The 12,760-nt window shown below is 43.6% G+C and overlaps 3 protein-coding genes across 3 annotated transcripts; 2 read left to right on the top strand and 1 right to left on the bottom strand.

Moving 5' to 3' along the window:
* Positions 1-244: 244 nt before the first annotated feature.
* Positions 245-10,162, top strand: LOC135396479 (EEF1A lysine methyltransferase 2-like). Its single transcript, XM_064627469.1, has 7 exons — positions 245-412; positions 4,330-4,395; positions 5,079-5,190; positions 6,549-6,650; positions 6,713-6,779; positions 7,622-7,774; positions 9,944-10,162. Exons 1-7 carry the CDS (start codon positions 354-356, stop codon positions 10,033-10,035), a joined length of 651 nt encoding a protein of 216 aa, XP_064483539.1. The 5' UTR covers positions 245-353; the 3' UTR covers positions 10,036-10,162.
* On the top strand, positions 472-4,020 carry LOC135396477 (uncharacterized). The gene is made up of 5 exons (XM_064627467.1): positions 472-1,909; positions 1,969-2,175; positions 2,365-2,827; positions 2,913-3,088; positions 3,552-4,020. Exons 1-5 carry the CDS (start codon positions 1,731-1,733, stop codon positions 3,604-3,606), a joined length of 1,080 nt encoding a protein of 359 aa, XP_064483537.1. The 5' UTR covers positions 472-1,730; the 3' UTR covers positions 3,607-4,020.
* LOC135396481 (uncharacterized) lies at positions 10,131-12,615 on the bottom strand. Its single transcript, XM_064627470.1, has 4 exons — positions 12,578-12,615; positions 12,353-12,410; positions 12,225-12,289; positions 10,131-10,282 (listed from the first exon to the last, which is right to left on the bottom strand). Exons 2-4 carry the CDS (start codon positions 12,387-12,389, stop codon positions 10,160-10,162), a joined length of 225 nt encoding a protein of 74 aa, XP_064483540.1. The 5' UTR covers positions 12,390-12,410; positions 12,578-12,615; the 3' UTR covers positions 10,131-10,159.
* Positions 12,616-12,760: the final 145 nt, after the last annotated feature.

Raw genomic sequence — 12,760 nt, 5'->3', positions numbered from 1 at the left:
CGATCCAGCCTTTATACATAGAGATCAGTGGCGGCATCCGTCCGGAAAGCGATATTCAATATGGACGTCGAAGCAAGAAATGCGGAGACTTCGAGCCACTGATCAGTGCTTCGAGCCCGGAACCGCCCGGAACTTTTTTCTGACTTTTCTGCGATCGAGAATAATGCAATGTGTCTTTCTAGGCTAGGTGGCGCAAGCTACCGCCCGCTACAAAGGGAAAAGCGACAGTATCCATCCATCCATCCAGTGCACAATCCAGTGGAGAGAAGAGCCGCTCCTTTTGGACCCCCACCATGTATTCGGGACCAATGAGTTATAACTGAGTTACCTTTCAGTGTTTTTCTCGATCTGCAATGGACAATAATACCGAGGAGGAATGTCTCGGTCCATCCACTCTTGGAACTAAGGAATAGTAGGTGTTCCTTGGTTTGCATTTCAGTGTGATAATTAAGACGGACAGAGAAGCGCAGAATCCGTAAAGAAACATAAGCAATATGAAAGAAGCGAGGTTAACAGCTTGTGATCAACACTGCGCTAATGGAAATTTGGGCGAATTGATGCATATGCACCGACGACTAGTGCAATGTATGTACGCACTCTTCGGGCGTTCAGCACAGTCAGAGCTGTACGTAACGCGTTACTATTTCTGGTAACTAAGTAACGACGAAATTACTTTTAAAAAAATGTAACTAGTAACGTACTTAGTTACAAAAATTGGTAACGCGTTACTGCGAGTTACCCGTTCCTTTTTTTCTTTTCTCTCTCTCTCTTTTTTTCTTTTTGTCTCACTGCCATCAACCACGGCTGCTAGCGGTCGGTTTCCCTGCACGCATGACGGCATTCCACGCCGTTGATGCACGTGCCACCCCCTCTCACCCACCCGACCCGTGGAAAAACCTCCAGGGGAGACAAAATACCAGAACACACCTTTATCATTCCCTTAGGTCCACAGTGTTTCAGAATACTCAATATGTAATTTTTGTTGTTCTTTGGAAGAGATCACTGCGCTTAGAGCGCTTTAGCAGGTTGCCTTTGTGTCCTTTTCATGGGCTTTCTCACTGGGACGCGTGTCGTTGACAATGTGAAGGCAGTCTTGTGAACGATTGCCGGTTTCGTCCTCAAAATCCCGTTTACTGGTCACCCTTTCTTGTTATTCCTTGGAATCCTTCATTCTTCAACTGTACCAGTAGGCAGCGAAGGGGTGGGGTAAATGGATGTTAGTTGTATTGTTTGCATGCTATTCGTTTGTTTTTCTCCCTCGGTCGCAAGCCGATTTAAAAAAAACGCTGGGCCTGGCTGCAGCGCCCACTGATGCTTGTTAGTAGGATGGCAGAGTCAACAACGTCACCTTGGCCTGCGTTAAGCGACACATTCGAAGTCAAGGAGACTAAAGCCAACGGGAATTTGTGTTTTTTCGTGTCTGCTATGCCTTCCGAAGGTAAAATGCATCAGCATTTGGAGTACGTCCTACTCAAATTTGAAGAAGCTTGTGAAGGTAAGCATCATCAAACTTTTTCTCTTCATTATTATTTTGTTTTAATGAACAATTACCGTGACTGCCTTTGTTCGTTTGCTGTGCAAGGACACATAACCTTTTTGACTTCATACGTGCTGTGCTTTGCAGGCAATCCATCCAACAAGATCAGCAATCTTTGATGGGGTTGTGAACAAAAAACGGAAGGCTGAACCCTCTACAGGCACAGAGCCCGCGTTCAAGCAAATGCAGATCAATGACCAGGGCCTATGCCATTCTGCAATGTGCTGCACCAAAGAAGAAAGTGCTTACACGTAGAATGCTGCCCACAAGAATTGAGGACAGGTTCACGGAGCTGAAGCAGCGGATGCAAGACACTTTTCGGACTGAGCAGTACGTGACAGTAACTGCTGACTGCTGGTCTCCACATCACAGGTAAATACTAGCTCATAATTTGTATCTTCATATATCCAATACTTTCCTCGGTATTGAAGGCACTTCCTTGGTGTCATGACGCTCGGGCTTGAAACGGAAAATTTGCAACGAAAGATCGCAACTTTAGCTTGCTGTCGCATGGTTGGGAGCGTGGCTTACGACAAGCTCGCTGAGACCATGAACAGCATCCTCGAAGCATATGGGCTTCACAGAAAAGTGACCAAGGTTGTCACCGATAACGGCTCGAACTTCGTCAAAGCATTTCGGTTAGTGGAATTTTACGTTACAACTATGTACCATTCATGTTTAGCTCATTATTTCATTTCCTGCATCACCTCCAGCAATGGGGTAGAGTATCGCCCGCGTCGATGAAACTCCCCACCCATCATCCCGAAATAAAGTTGTTGTTGTTTTCATGTTTAGCGTGTTGACATTCTTTCTGTCTCCTGTCGCAGGTGTTTTGGACTTGACACAGACGATGCATTTGCGCACTGTGAGGTACCGAACAGAGAGGAAAGAGAACTTCATACTTTGCTGGACGAAGGCGACACAGGACTCAGTCTACCACACCACCAACGGTGCGCGGCGCACACTTTTAACCTGATCGCAACGGCGGATGCCTCGAGAGCCGAAATGGATCCGTACTACAGGAAAGTGTCCGAAGGTGTTTTCAAGAAATGTTCGGCACTGTGGAGCAAACAAGACCAATCTGCGCGCGCCGCGGACGTTGTAAAAGGTTTTTGCGTCCGGTACTTGCGAAGACCCGTATCAAGGCGGTGGAACTCACTCTATGATTCACTGGACTGTATCATTCGTGTCATTGACGAGGGCAAAGATATCAACGGACTCTGCCAAAGGCTCAACGTTCCCGTGCTGCAGCGGAGCACAGACACTAAATTTATTGAAGAGTATTGTAAGGTAAGGTGTAGTGCATTCTTTGTACCCTTCCTCTTATACCTGGCATTAGCACCCTGTCAAGTATCTGGTTTCTACCCTCGTACAGGTAATGCAGCCTCTGTGCACAGCGCTCGACATCCTTCAGGGCGACAAAGACATGTTCGTCGGCTACCTACTTCCAACCGTATCCGTCGTAACTCAGCGACTACAGTACGAAGCAATGAAAGGGCTGCGGTTCTATGGGCCACTCATCACTGCCCTTCTCGATGGCATTCAGAGGAGGTAAACGGCTGCCTGCTGGATTATGAGTAGAGCCTGAATGTTTCAGGTTTTACCCGACTCTTCACCGAATTTGCCTTCACTGGGACATCTGTAGGAAGGCGCTAACTTAATTGTTTGGCAGCAAATGCAGTTACATCACCGTTTGTACCAAACCACTACAGTTAGTTTGAGTAGCTGAGCCCGATTTCTCCCCGAATTTAGCATACTGGAAGTTTTTCCACCCAAATTCGCGTGAATCTAGTGCACACGTTTATTTACCCGATTTTTACCCCCCGAATTTCGAAAAAAATATTTCCCGAAAACTTGAGGTTCTAATTATAAGCTGTTTTAGTGAATTTTCGTCGTCAGATTTAATGGTCAGACTCGGGTGTCAGTGTTATATATTTCTGTGAAGGTTCTTTATATGCATTATACATGGGACGCATGTTTTTGGAGTGTTTTTTATACCGCTCACTTTTCGCAGGTTTGGACACCTCATGGAAGACAAGGAGCTCCTCCTTGCAAGGTTTCCTGGCTGACCGACACTACCCGCCGAGAGATTGTAACTGAGATGCTGAAAAAAGAGCTGTGCGACATCAGCACGAGCCACAACGACCACAACGAGCTCCAGCACAGACGATGTCTTCGCATTCACACGTCAGAGTCGTATGATGAAAACTGCTGAAGACTCCGAGCTCACGAGGTTCTTGCGCATCGAGGAGGACTACCCCCTGTCGAGGATGAAAGAAAACTTCCCTTGCGTCCACGAACTCTTCCTCAGGGTGAATACAGCGGTCCCTTCAAGCACGTCAGTGGAGCGGCTCTTCAGCTCGGCGCTGACATATTTACGAGGAAGCGAACTAGCTTATCAGATGCCAGTTTCGAGTATCAATTGCTATTGAAATACAATTCATGGATGACGTGAGGAAAATAAAGCCGGTCATGCTTTAGTATTTCTGTGGTTTTTCTGTATTTCTGCTGCAAATGTGACGTATAAAAGTAACTTGTTACTTCCGAGTAACGAGAACGCGTTCCTTTTATTTCTTAGTAACGAGTAACGTACTTGGTTACTTTTTTTTTTCGAAGGAACAAGTAACGTATTCAGTTACTTTTTTTGGGTAACATGTACAGCTCTGAGCACAGTGCTATTCATCCCTCTCGGACAGTTCTGTATTGCATGTTGTACACGTTCACCTTTGATCATTTTAAATGTCTCCACCATACAGCATCGAAGCGACTATTGTATTGTTTTGGCGTTTCAGCTGGGAGGCCACTTACATTCAAGAACTGCAAAACTATTCCGAACATGGCGATGTGGGGGAAGTGTGGTGAGTACAACCAACTGGAAACCCTTATGTGAATAAGCATTTTCCCCAGTAGTTTTGTTGAATGACAACCAGTGACAAACATGGTGTTATTTATCCCGCTCAGGATGGTTCAAGATTCTGTGCTAACGCTTGTACACGCTCACTTTTGATCACCCGAAACGTTTGTCTCTGCTGTGTGCTTTTATTTCTTATGCGTTTTTTTTTGTGTGTGTGTGTGTGTGTGTGTTTTGCTTTTTCTTGAAGCATGTCACAGTAGAGACCCTGCCCAGATCATAATGGTCCAGTGTTTTTATATGTTGTGTAAACGTGGGTGTACACAAGAAACTGCCTTTGCCTTCTCAGAATGCTTTCTGTTCTATCCTTTACACATACTCACACTGACTGTTTATGGACATCAAGTTAGTAGGGTGCTAGCCTTGTCCTCTTAGCTGTCTGTGATTATTGGTCCTCTTCTTATGATGAGTCTGCGTTCTCTTGAGTTCCTCCATCTTTAGGTTGTTTGTCCTTTCGCATCTTCAGTTGTGGTTCACGTGCCAAATGTAATGTATGCTGCATTTATCTGTGTTGTATGCAGCAGTATGTATGTTCATGCCTTGGATTGAGTAAAACTCCCATGAAAAAGACCTTTGGAGCCCTGATGGCAGTTCAAAGTGTTCTTTCCTCAGCAGTGTTCATTGTTGAAGGTTTGGGGAGGACAGTGAACGAAGACTGCTGTCATGGCTGGAAAGTAATAGTGACAAACATGCCTCCATCTTGGAACTCGGATGCGGTAATGGACACCTGCTGCACCTGTTGGTGAGTGTCATTGTAAAGTCCAGTTTGATGCTTCATGTATGGAAGATACTTTCTTTTCCTTTATTTCTTTTTTTTTCTTCTTGGAAGTGGGGAGAGGGGGGAACTGACTTGCTAAGTAGACTGCTGCATCCTGCTTCAGCATTGTTAACCTGCAGTCATAGATTTTCTATTGGTTTTTAGACATTGAAAAATATGAATTGCACGTGATGTTGCTATTTGGAGGGATGAATATCGAAAAAGATGATGCACAAAATCACAAAGTGTTCATCAAAATCATCTTTTTAAAGGAGCGTGGATTGCACTTGAAACCTCTCTAGTATAAACACCCATGGGACCATGGTTCTTGTCCACTGAAAGGAGGGTGTCCGTACACAAGAGGAAACCCAGCTCTCCGCAGTAGGGGAACGTCTAGGAGAGGTGTCCATAGTGTGAGGCTTCGCTGCATTTTTTTGTAACCTTATATGAACAAGCAACTTTTCTGACCTGCAAGATCGAAAGTCCCCTTGTGTGCCAAGATTGCACGCTGCACACTTACTTTTTCTGCGAAGATGTATCCCAAGGCTCTTAATCCAAATCTCTACACCTCCTGGCAAATGTTTTTCCAGGTCTTTTCCATGCTCCTTTAAAGTGTGAAGTATTAATGTAACATCATTTCATATCACACGCAGGTGCAAGGCATCTGTCTTGATAATTGGTCAACGTCATGAAGCAAATAATTACTTACACAAATTAATCAACATTGAATGGGCAATATATCAGCCTCCAGCAGCCCACAAATGCCAGCTCAAAATACAGCCCTCTATGGCCCTTTGCTAGGCCTAGGGTAGCTGCAGTTCACCCAACCTTAAAGTTGGTGACGTGTATACAGTGGTGGAGTACATTAGTACATTCAGGGGCTGTGTTGTAAGTAGGATAATCTATGATAGGAGTTCATCTAACATATTTTGCTCATCATTGGCATGCATATTAGCAATATTTTTGTTGAGTTCCTCCAATACTGATACATTGATGATGCACCACCATCATGCCATGGGAGGTGTGGCTAAGACAAAGGGACTGCTTTGGCGAAAGCTGTTCTGCTGCCCATGGTAATAACCACAGGACCTCTGTGGCAAACAAAGCTTTCCACGTAGGAGGCCTTTGCTACTCCTGTTTCTGTTATCTGTGGAAGGGCTTTTCTCTTGTGCAAAGCATGATAGACAGTGATAGTGCATGTGATAGTTATCTGACATTGGACAAAGGATGACTGAGGAAAAGTGCAGGATGACTATGATCTTTTACCTGGTTAATTGTTTTTGTAATACGTAATTTTAATCTTAATCTACCACTGCAAACAAGCGTTTTGTCCACCTTTAAAGGCCACAAAGGGTTATGCAAACCTGACAGGAGTAGATTACGTGCCGCAGGCTGTGGCCTTGGCAAAGGAGGCAGCACCGAAAGGAAGCTCTGTGGTATTTGAGGTGAGACACCGCAAAAGGGAGACAGGTAATTTCATTGTACGCAACTGTTTTGCTCCTTGTAGGTTGGTGATATACTTGGACCCAGTGAGCGCTGTCTCGCACATCAGTATGATATTGTCTTGGATAAAGGCAAGTGGCAGTGTTGAGTGTCCTACCCAAAACTGCACTTGCAGGGTGCAGTTGCAAAGAACTGTATTATAAAGCTGGACTTGGCGGTAATGTGTGAAATACAAATATACAGCACTAAGAAACACAAACACTGAGCACCGATTGGATGAGTACTGACAACTGATACCTATACTATAAATACAAAGCACTTTCCATAGCTTGTACACGCACACTGAAACCCCAACGGCCCGGCACAAAAAGAAAACAGGCAAAAGCGCTTCTAGAACTTCAGGGCTGAACATCACATCCTCCCAAACTATCGAAAATATTCTATACTGACTGAAATTCTCAGGAAAGAGGACCGGAAACCTTCCCAAAGCCAACAAAAACTTCATAAAAATGAAGACGTAAGCCCTTGCACCTTGCCATCTCGAAATATGGCAAAATATGCACTATATGTGCTTTTTCATGCAGAGTATACCAAAACGTGCAAAATATGCATTTATATGCACCATAGCCCAAACCCAAACCGTGACCAAAAGTGTTTTTGCATAATCCAGATATGAAACCATGTTGAGACAAAATATGCATCTGCGGGCAACAACAACAAATAAGTTAATGATAATGAATCTGGCATCTGAAGGCAAATCTGCACCCTACTTATGAGAAACTTGTACTGGTGTGGAAGTATACTTGAAGCAGAGCTCTTTCATACCTGCAGTATTTCCCCTGTCAGGTGGAAGACAAGTGTTTCAGGAGCTGATGCCACATGCTTGTTCAGTTTCTCATGCATTTAGATGTCATATTTGTAATTTGAACTCCTTCAAGGATTGTTATAACCTGCTTCATCCACTGTTCTGCAGGGACCTACGATGCCATAAGCCTCTCCCCAAAAGACCCAACTACCAAGCGTGCAAAGTACAAGAACACGCTGCTGCGCCTACTCAAGCCAAAGGGACATTTTCTCATTACATCTTGTAACTGGACCCAACAGGAGCTGGAACTGTTTTTTGCACGTACGTCTTTTTGAACTTGCGGGTTTGGAACATATACGTGGGAACACACACACCAAGTGCAGTTGCCCCTTGACTCTAGCAACCACAACAGAATAAAAACACGATATTATGTACTGTGTTGCTCTGTTGGTTGCAAAAGAGTCATAAACTTTGCATACCATAAAAATGCTGCAGTATTAAAATCTGGTTAACATTTGCCTGATTTTTTTTTTTTTTACATCTAGCATTTCACAGAATGCATGCCATACAACCACCGCTAGAGTTTCCAATGTGGTAGCAAATGTGTAACCTTTACTTGGGTGACATAATGTACCTTGCACACGTTATAGTGCTCATAGTAACTCCCAATGATACATTATGCAGTCAAGCTCACTTTTTGTTCTCAATGCAGGGTTCCCTGTTCCCAAAAATGATAGAGTATTTTGAAAGTTACAGAGGAAAAAGCACCTCTTACATTGATAACTTTGGTGAAGGTTATAAAGAGAGCAAAAATTGACTAATAGCAAAAGAACAATAATGCCTGTTCGAAGTGTGACATTAATGGTGCCACAAAACAATATAAAGTTTTGCATTTCACAGTTATGCATGGACTTGAGTTCAGTTCAACTCACTCACACATTCTCAACTTTGCAATGTAAATATTGGTATATAATTCATATTTCCATGCATATTTAATGTGCCATGACTCCAGCAGCATTACCAGCTCCTTTTGCACAACACAACCCATGGAAGCAACCACCAGAGCCTCAGTGGCAGGCATGTTTTTGAGGAGGAGAAGGGTCAGCCAACCAATGAGGGGAAACAATTAAATATGAAGAAACAGGAAACATATGAGCTGCGTGGAGATGTCACGCACAAAATTGCATTTAAAAAGGGCATCATAGTCAGAGATAAACGAGGAAAACAAACAGCATGGCCACATCCAGTTTTACAGTGACATAAACATTAACGACCTCACCTTGGAGGATAAGGCTGTGTGGTTGCAACAGGTTTGAGATCTGATGAAGCGTATTTTATTCCAGTGTGTACCATGATTATTTCCACAACAGAAAAGCCTGGATGACCACTGCTATTTTTAAAATGGTCATAAAACTGGACAGGGACCTTAGATTTCAGGGGCGCCATGCCATGTTGGTGCTGGACAATGCTTCGTGCCACAACACACCTGGATTGGGGGTTACAAACTGAGAATTATGCTTTCTTCCCAAGAACACAACCAGCCGCCTTCAGCCTTTGGACGCAGGCATAATTCGATCCTTCGAGTCGGCATATTGCAGATTTGGTGTCTCTTTTTCTCGAGCAAACTGCAGAGCTCACTGTTAACATGCTTGAAGGGATTCATGTGGTGCATCGTGCATGGCAAAGTGTCTCCCAGACCACGGTCATGAACTGCTGGAACTACACTGGCAGTCTAGAAGGACTAAGCCACGCTGATCCACTGGACGATGAGGACTGTTTTTTTTTTTTTTTTTTGCAGAGCTGCGTTCTCAGATCCAGAAACAGGTCGGAAGCTGTGGACAACGACACAGTTCACGAGTACCTCAATGTCGACGGACATGATATTATGGGTTGCAATGACGAAAGCTGTGAATCAGATGACGCTGAAGAACAGTGTCCGGTGACACTCCAAGAGGCAGGAAATGCACTCAGAACTGCTTTGGCGTGTTTTGAACAAAAAAAAAAAAATGTTCCCCAAGTTAGTGCCACAACTAAGAGCTTAGGAGAACTTATAGTATGCTCATAGTAATTCTGAACAAACGAGTTTTCGTATGCATTATGAAATAATATACGAGCCTCATGGATAGCTCAAAATATTGTTTCACCTATCCGGATGCCCCACTGTCCAGACATTTTCGCTGGCAATGGTAAAGTCCGGATAAACAGGGGTCTGTTGCACCACAAGAGTGGGTCAGGCAATGTTTTAAGCTTTGGCTGGTCTGCCATTCTGTTAATTCATACTTTTGCTTGTAGGCTTTAACAAATTGAGGTTGAAGCTTCCCTATTTTAACAGTCTTGTTGCAAACTCTTTTTCGCCATTAGAGTGGAACTCGAGGCAGTCTCTCTGCATGTCCATAGGGATAAGCATGCAACCACTTTTTTTTTTTTTTTTGTCATTTTGACAAGGCTTTCATTCTGCTAACAAGTCAATTCTGCCATTTGTTTTTCCAGCACTGCAAATTGTGGCCTTGCTTCCTGCTCGTACCATGGTATTTCAAGGAAAGAGCGGCAGCACAACTACCAGCCTTGTGTTTGCCAGGTGATGCAATACAAAATACCACTATTCACGACCTCATTGCAGGACTCTATATGAAGAATGCTCTGAATGAACTCTGTATGTAAAAAAACGAATGACAAATTACACAATTAAACCAGTTTTATTACAAGCTATTTGCTGTCCAAAGGTGCCTGTGCCTTAAGCTTGGCTGCAGCTTCCCTGCGCTGCTTCTTGAGCCCTTTGGCATTGTGCTTGCGTGCAAATCGTAGGTTCTTCACAAACTTTGGATCCATCTGTCAAAGTCAACAAACACTGCATTCTCCACTTCTAGTTTATGGCTGGGTACCAAGCTAATTATGAAACAGCAATATGGAAAGCAAGTGCTTCAACTACTTTCGATATACAAAATCTCTGGTTCCAAAATTTCTTGTGTAAGCAAAAACGTTTATGCCCGTATGAACGTCTCCTTGCTGCACTAATGGTCAGCCGTGTGGAAAGGATAATGGAAATGTGTCCACTCCTCACTACATCAAAGCAGTGTTGCACTATATATTCCTTCGACATTGTAGAAGATGACAGTTATTCCACTCTTCCCATCTGTTTACAATGCACTCCTACGCAAGGCAGGTTTCATAAATACATGTACGCAGTCAACAACACCATTGTCAATGTACTAGACAGTGGTAACACCTCTGCCTGCGCAAGTGTTACTGTTGCACCTGTTGCAGTTCGACACATTCAAACAGGAATGGTCGAGGACACTTGGTGCATTTGAAGGACAGGTACTAAGCCTATGCGTGAATATCAAAGGACAGAGCAGTTAAGATGTCGAAATGGCAGCAGCATTGTAGAAGATTAAAGGTGTGAGCTAAGAAGTAAATACAGTGAACCCTCGTTATTATGACCATGGTCGTTCCCGAAAATTTTGGTCATAATGCGGAATTGTCATATTAACGGGCGGGGGGGGGGGGGGGGGGGGTGATTTGCAGAGGTTTTACTGCATTATTCCCTAGGAGTATGGTCGTAAAGCGCGTATGTCAGGTTATCGGGGGTCATATTAACGAGGGTTCACTGTAATAGATAGAGCTGAACGTAACATGCTTCCCCAAATCCTCAAATTGTAGAAACCATGCTCCACCTGCCTCTCCCACCCAGAACTCACACTTAGCCTCCGCACTTAACAAATGTTGTCCACTGTAGAGATGCTGCACATGACAAGTCACCACTTCAAAACCTGGTTCCTGTCATATCATGCAACCTAACCCAGACAATCGTGCTTGCCATGTCCCCATTTTTAATATGTATTGTTACTTTCTTTTACGGTCCTTTCCTGCAAATCATTGAGCATGGCAGTTCTACTTAAAGTAGCCTGTACTACCATTTCTATAGAGGCACTGTTGTTAGGGCCAAGTACAACAGTGTAATCCAGCTTGGCATCCCTCCTTGCTAATCACACGAAACATGCCTGTTTTGCAACAATTTCATGTGAATCTCTCGATAGATTAGTTTCAAAAGAAGCAAGAAAGACTCCTATAATGTCTCCACGAGTATCCGGAGAAGACATCTTGTACTCGGCAAGCGCATAGAGTGAAATATTTGTACCGTACACGAGACTAGCAAGTCTTTCAGGTTGCTTCCTAACTATCTTCAGCATCTTGCTTCTTCCTGCCCTTGCAATGAAACGCATCCAAACTGACTGACATCACAGTCACCACGGTAACACCTGAGAGCAGCTTGAGTATAGCTAGGGACAACAATGACAGTAAGGCAGAGGTGTGGATAAACCCCAACGTGGTACGGATGGAAGGAAGCGAACCCCACAGTATCTGACTGTGTGTCATTTTGTGATATTGACAAGGTTGAAATCACCGTCGTATGTTGCTCTGTTAGGGCAAAGCGACAGTAGATGGATGTTTTGAAAAAAAAATTCAGTTTGTATAATAATCTTATCAGTGCATTGTGCCAGAACTGGATGATCTGTTTTGAAGTGTTTGTTTCTCGTAGACCACTAAACTTGTGCATTTTGTAGAAGTGTGTGGGGATGCACGGTATGTTGTTGTCGGTAAAAACTCGCTGTTAGATTTACAAATTCGTGATCGAAATAGGTAGTATGAATCAAGTCGCAACAGTTAGCCGCCCGAGGAGGATACAGTCTGAAATGCCTATTATACGCAAAGCGCTGCACAAATTTGTAGAAAAATTGTCTCACTTAAGGCATAATGTCAGCCAACTTACCCCTCTCATGGATAGCTTGAGGTTCCTTCTGGGCCTCTTTATGCCATTTCTGTGGTCCTTGCGGTCTGAAAAGTGGCAAGCAAGTTCATCGCCAACAGTCAATAAAAATGACGAAAAATATCACTTACTTTGATTGTGATTCGTGTGATTCTTGGTTTTTGCCATGGCACTCTTGCGTTACGGTAGCTGAAAAGGAACAGTATCATTAGTTACCGACATGGAGCACGCACTCTTGCGAGAATATTGTAGTCTGTCGTTGAGAGGTTTTGTGACAAATTACATAGAAAGCCACCATTGGTTAAATATCTCGATGCAACTAGATTTCTGACAGAACTCTACGTAAATGCACCTACCAACAGTAACCGCAGATGAAAAGGAGAAACCGGAAAAGGAAATGCCATAACAATCCATCTAAATCCAATCCATTCAAATCCGGTATTTTATTATTAGACTACGACCACTATAACTTCGAAAATGACCAAGGTAAAGAAAATAAAAAGGGTATTATAAACATTGCTACGTGTTTTTTTTTTAGA

The sequence above is a fragment of the Ornithodoros turicata genome, chromosome 6 (assembly GCF_037126465.1).
Source record: "Ornithodoros turicata isolate Travis chromosome 6, ASM3712646v1, whole genome shotgun sequence".
NCBI classification, from domain to species: domain Eukaryota; kingdom Metazoa; phylum Arthropoda; class Arachnida; order Ixodida; family Argasidae; genus Ornithodoros; species Ornithodoros turicata.
This window is presented reverse-complemented; position numbering and strand designations above follow the sequence as displayed.

Excerpts from the sequence above, each read along its gene's own strand:
- LOC135396479 (XM_064627469.1), top strand. The coding sequence starts at position 354 with ATGGACAATAATACCGAGGAGGAATGTCTCGGTCCATCCACTCTTGGA. Across the intron at positions 6,651-6,712 it reads GAAGCTCTGTGGTATTTGAG|GTTGGTGATATACTTGGACC; the intron begins GTGAGACACCGC and ends TGCTCCTTGTAG. Across the intron at positions 6,780-7,621 it reads TGATATTGTCTTGGATAAAG|GGACCTACGATGCCATAAGC; the intron begins GCAAGTGGCAGT and ends ACTGTTCTGCAG.
- LOC135396477 (XM_064627467.1), top strand. The coding sequence starts at position 1,731 with ATGACCAGGGCCTATGCCATTCTGCAATGTGCTGCACCAAAGAAGAAA. Across the intron at positions 2,176-2,364 it reads AACTTCGTCAAAGCATTTCG|GTGTTTTGGACTTGACACAG; the intron begins GTTAGTGGAATT and ends CTCCTGTCGCAG. Across the intron at positions 3,089-3,551 it reads CTCGATGGCATTCAGAGGAG|GTTTGGACACCTCATGGAAG; the intron begins GTAAACGGCTGC and ends CACTTTTCGCAG.
- LOC135396481 (XM_064627470.1), bottom strand. The coding sequence starts at position 12,389 with ATGGCAAAAACCAAGAATCACACGAATCACAATCAAA. Across the intron at positions 12,290-12,352 it reads TCACACGAATCACAATCAAA|ACCGCAAGGACCACAGAAAT; the intron begins GTAAGTGATATT and ends GCCACTTTTCAG. Across the intron at positions 10,283-12,224 it reads TCAAGCTATCCATGAGAGGG|ATGGATCCAAAGTTTGTGAA; the intron begins GTAAGTTGGCTG and ends TGACTTTGACAG.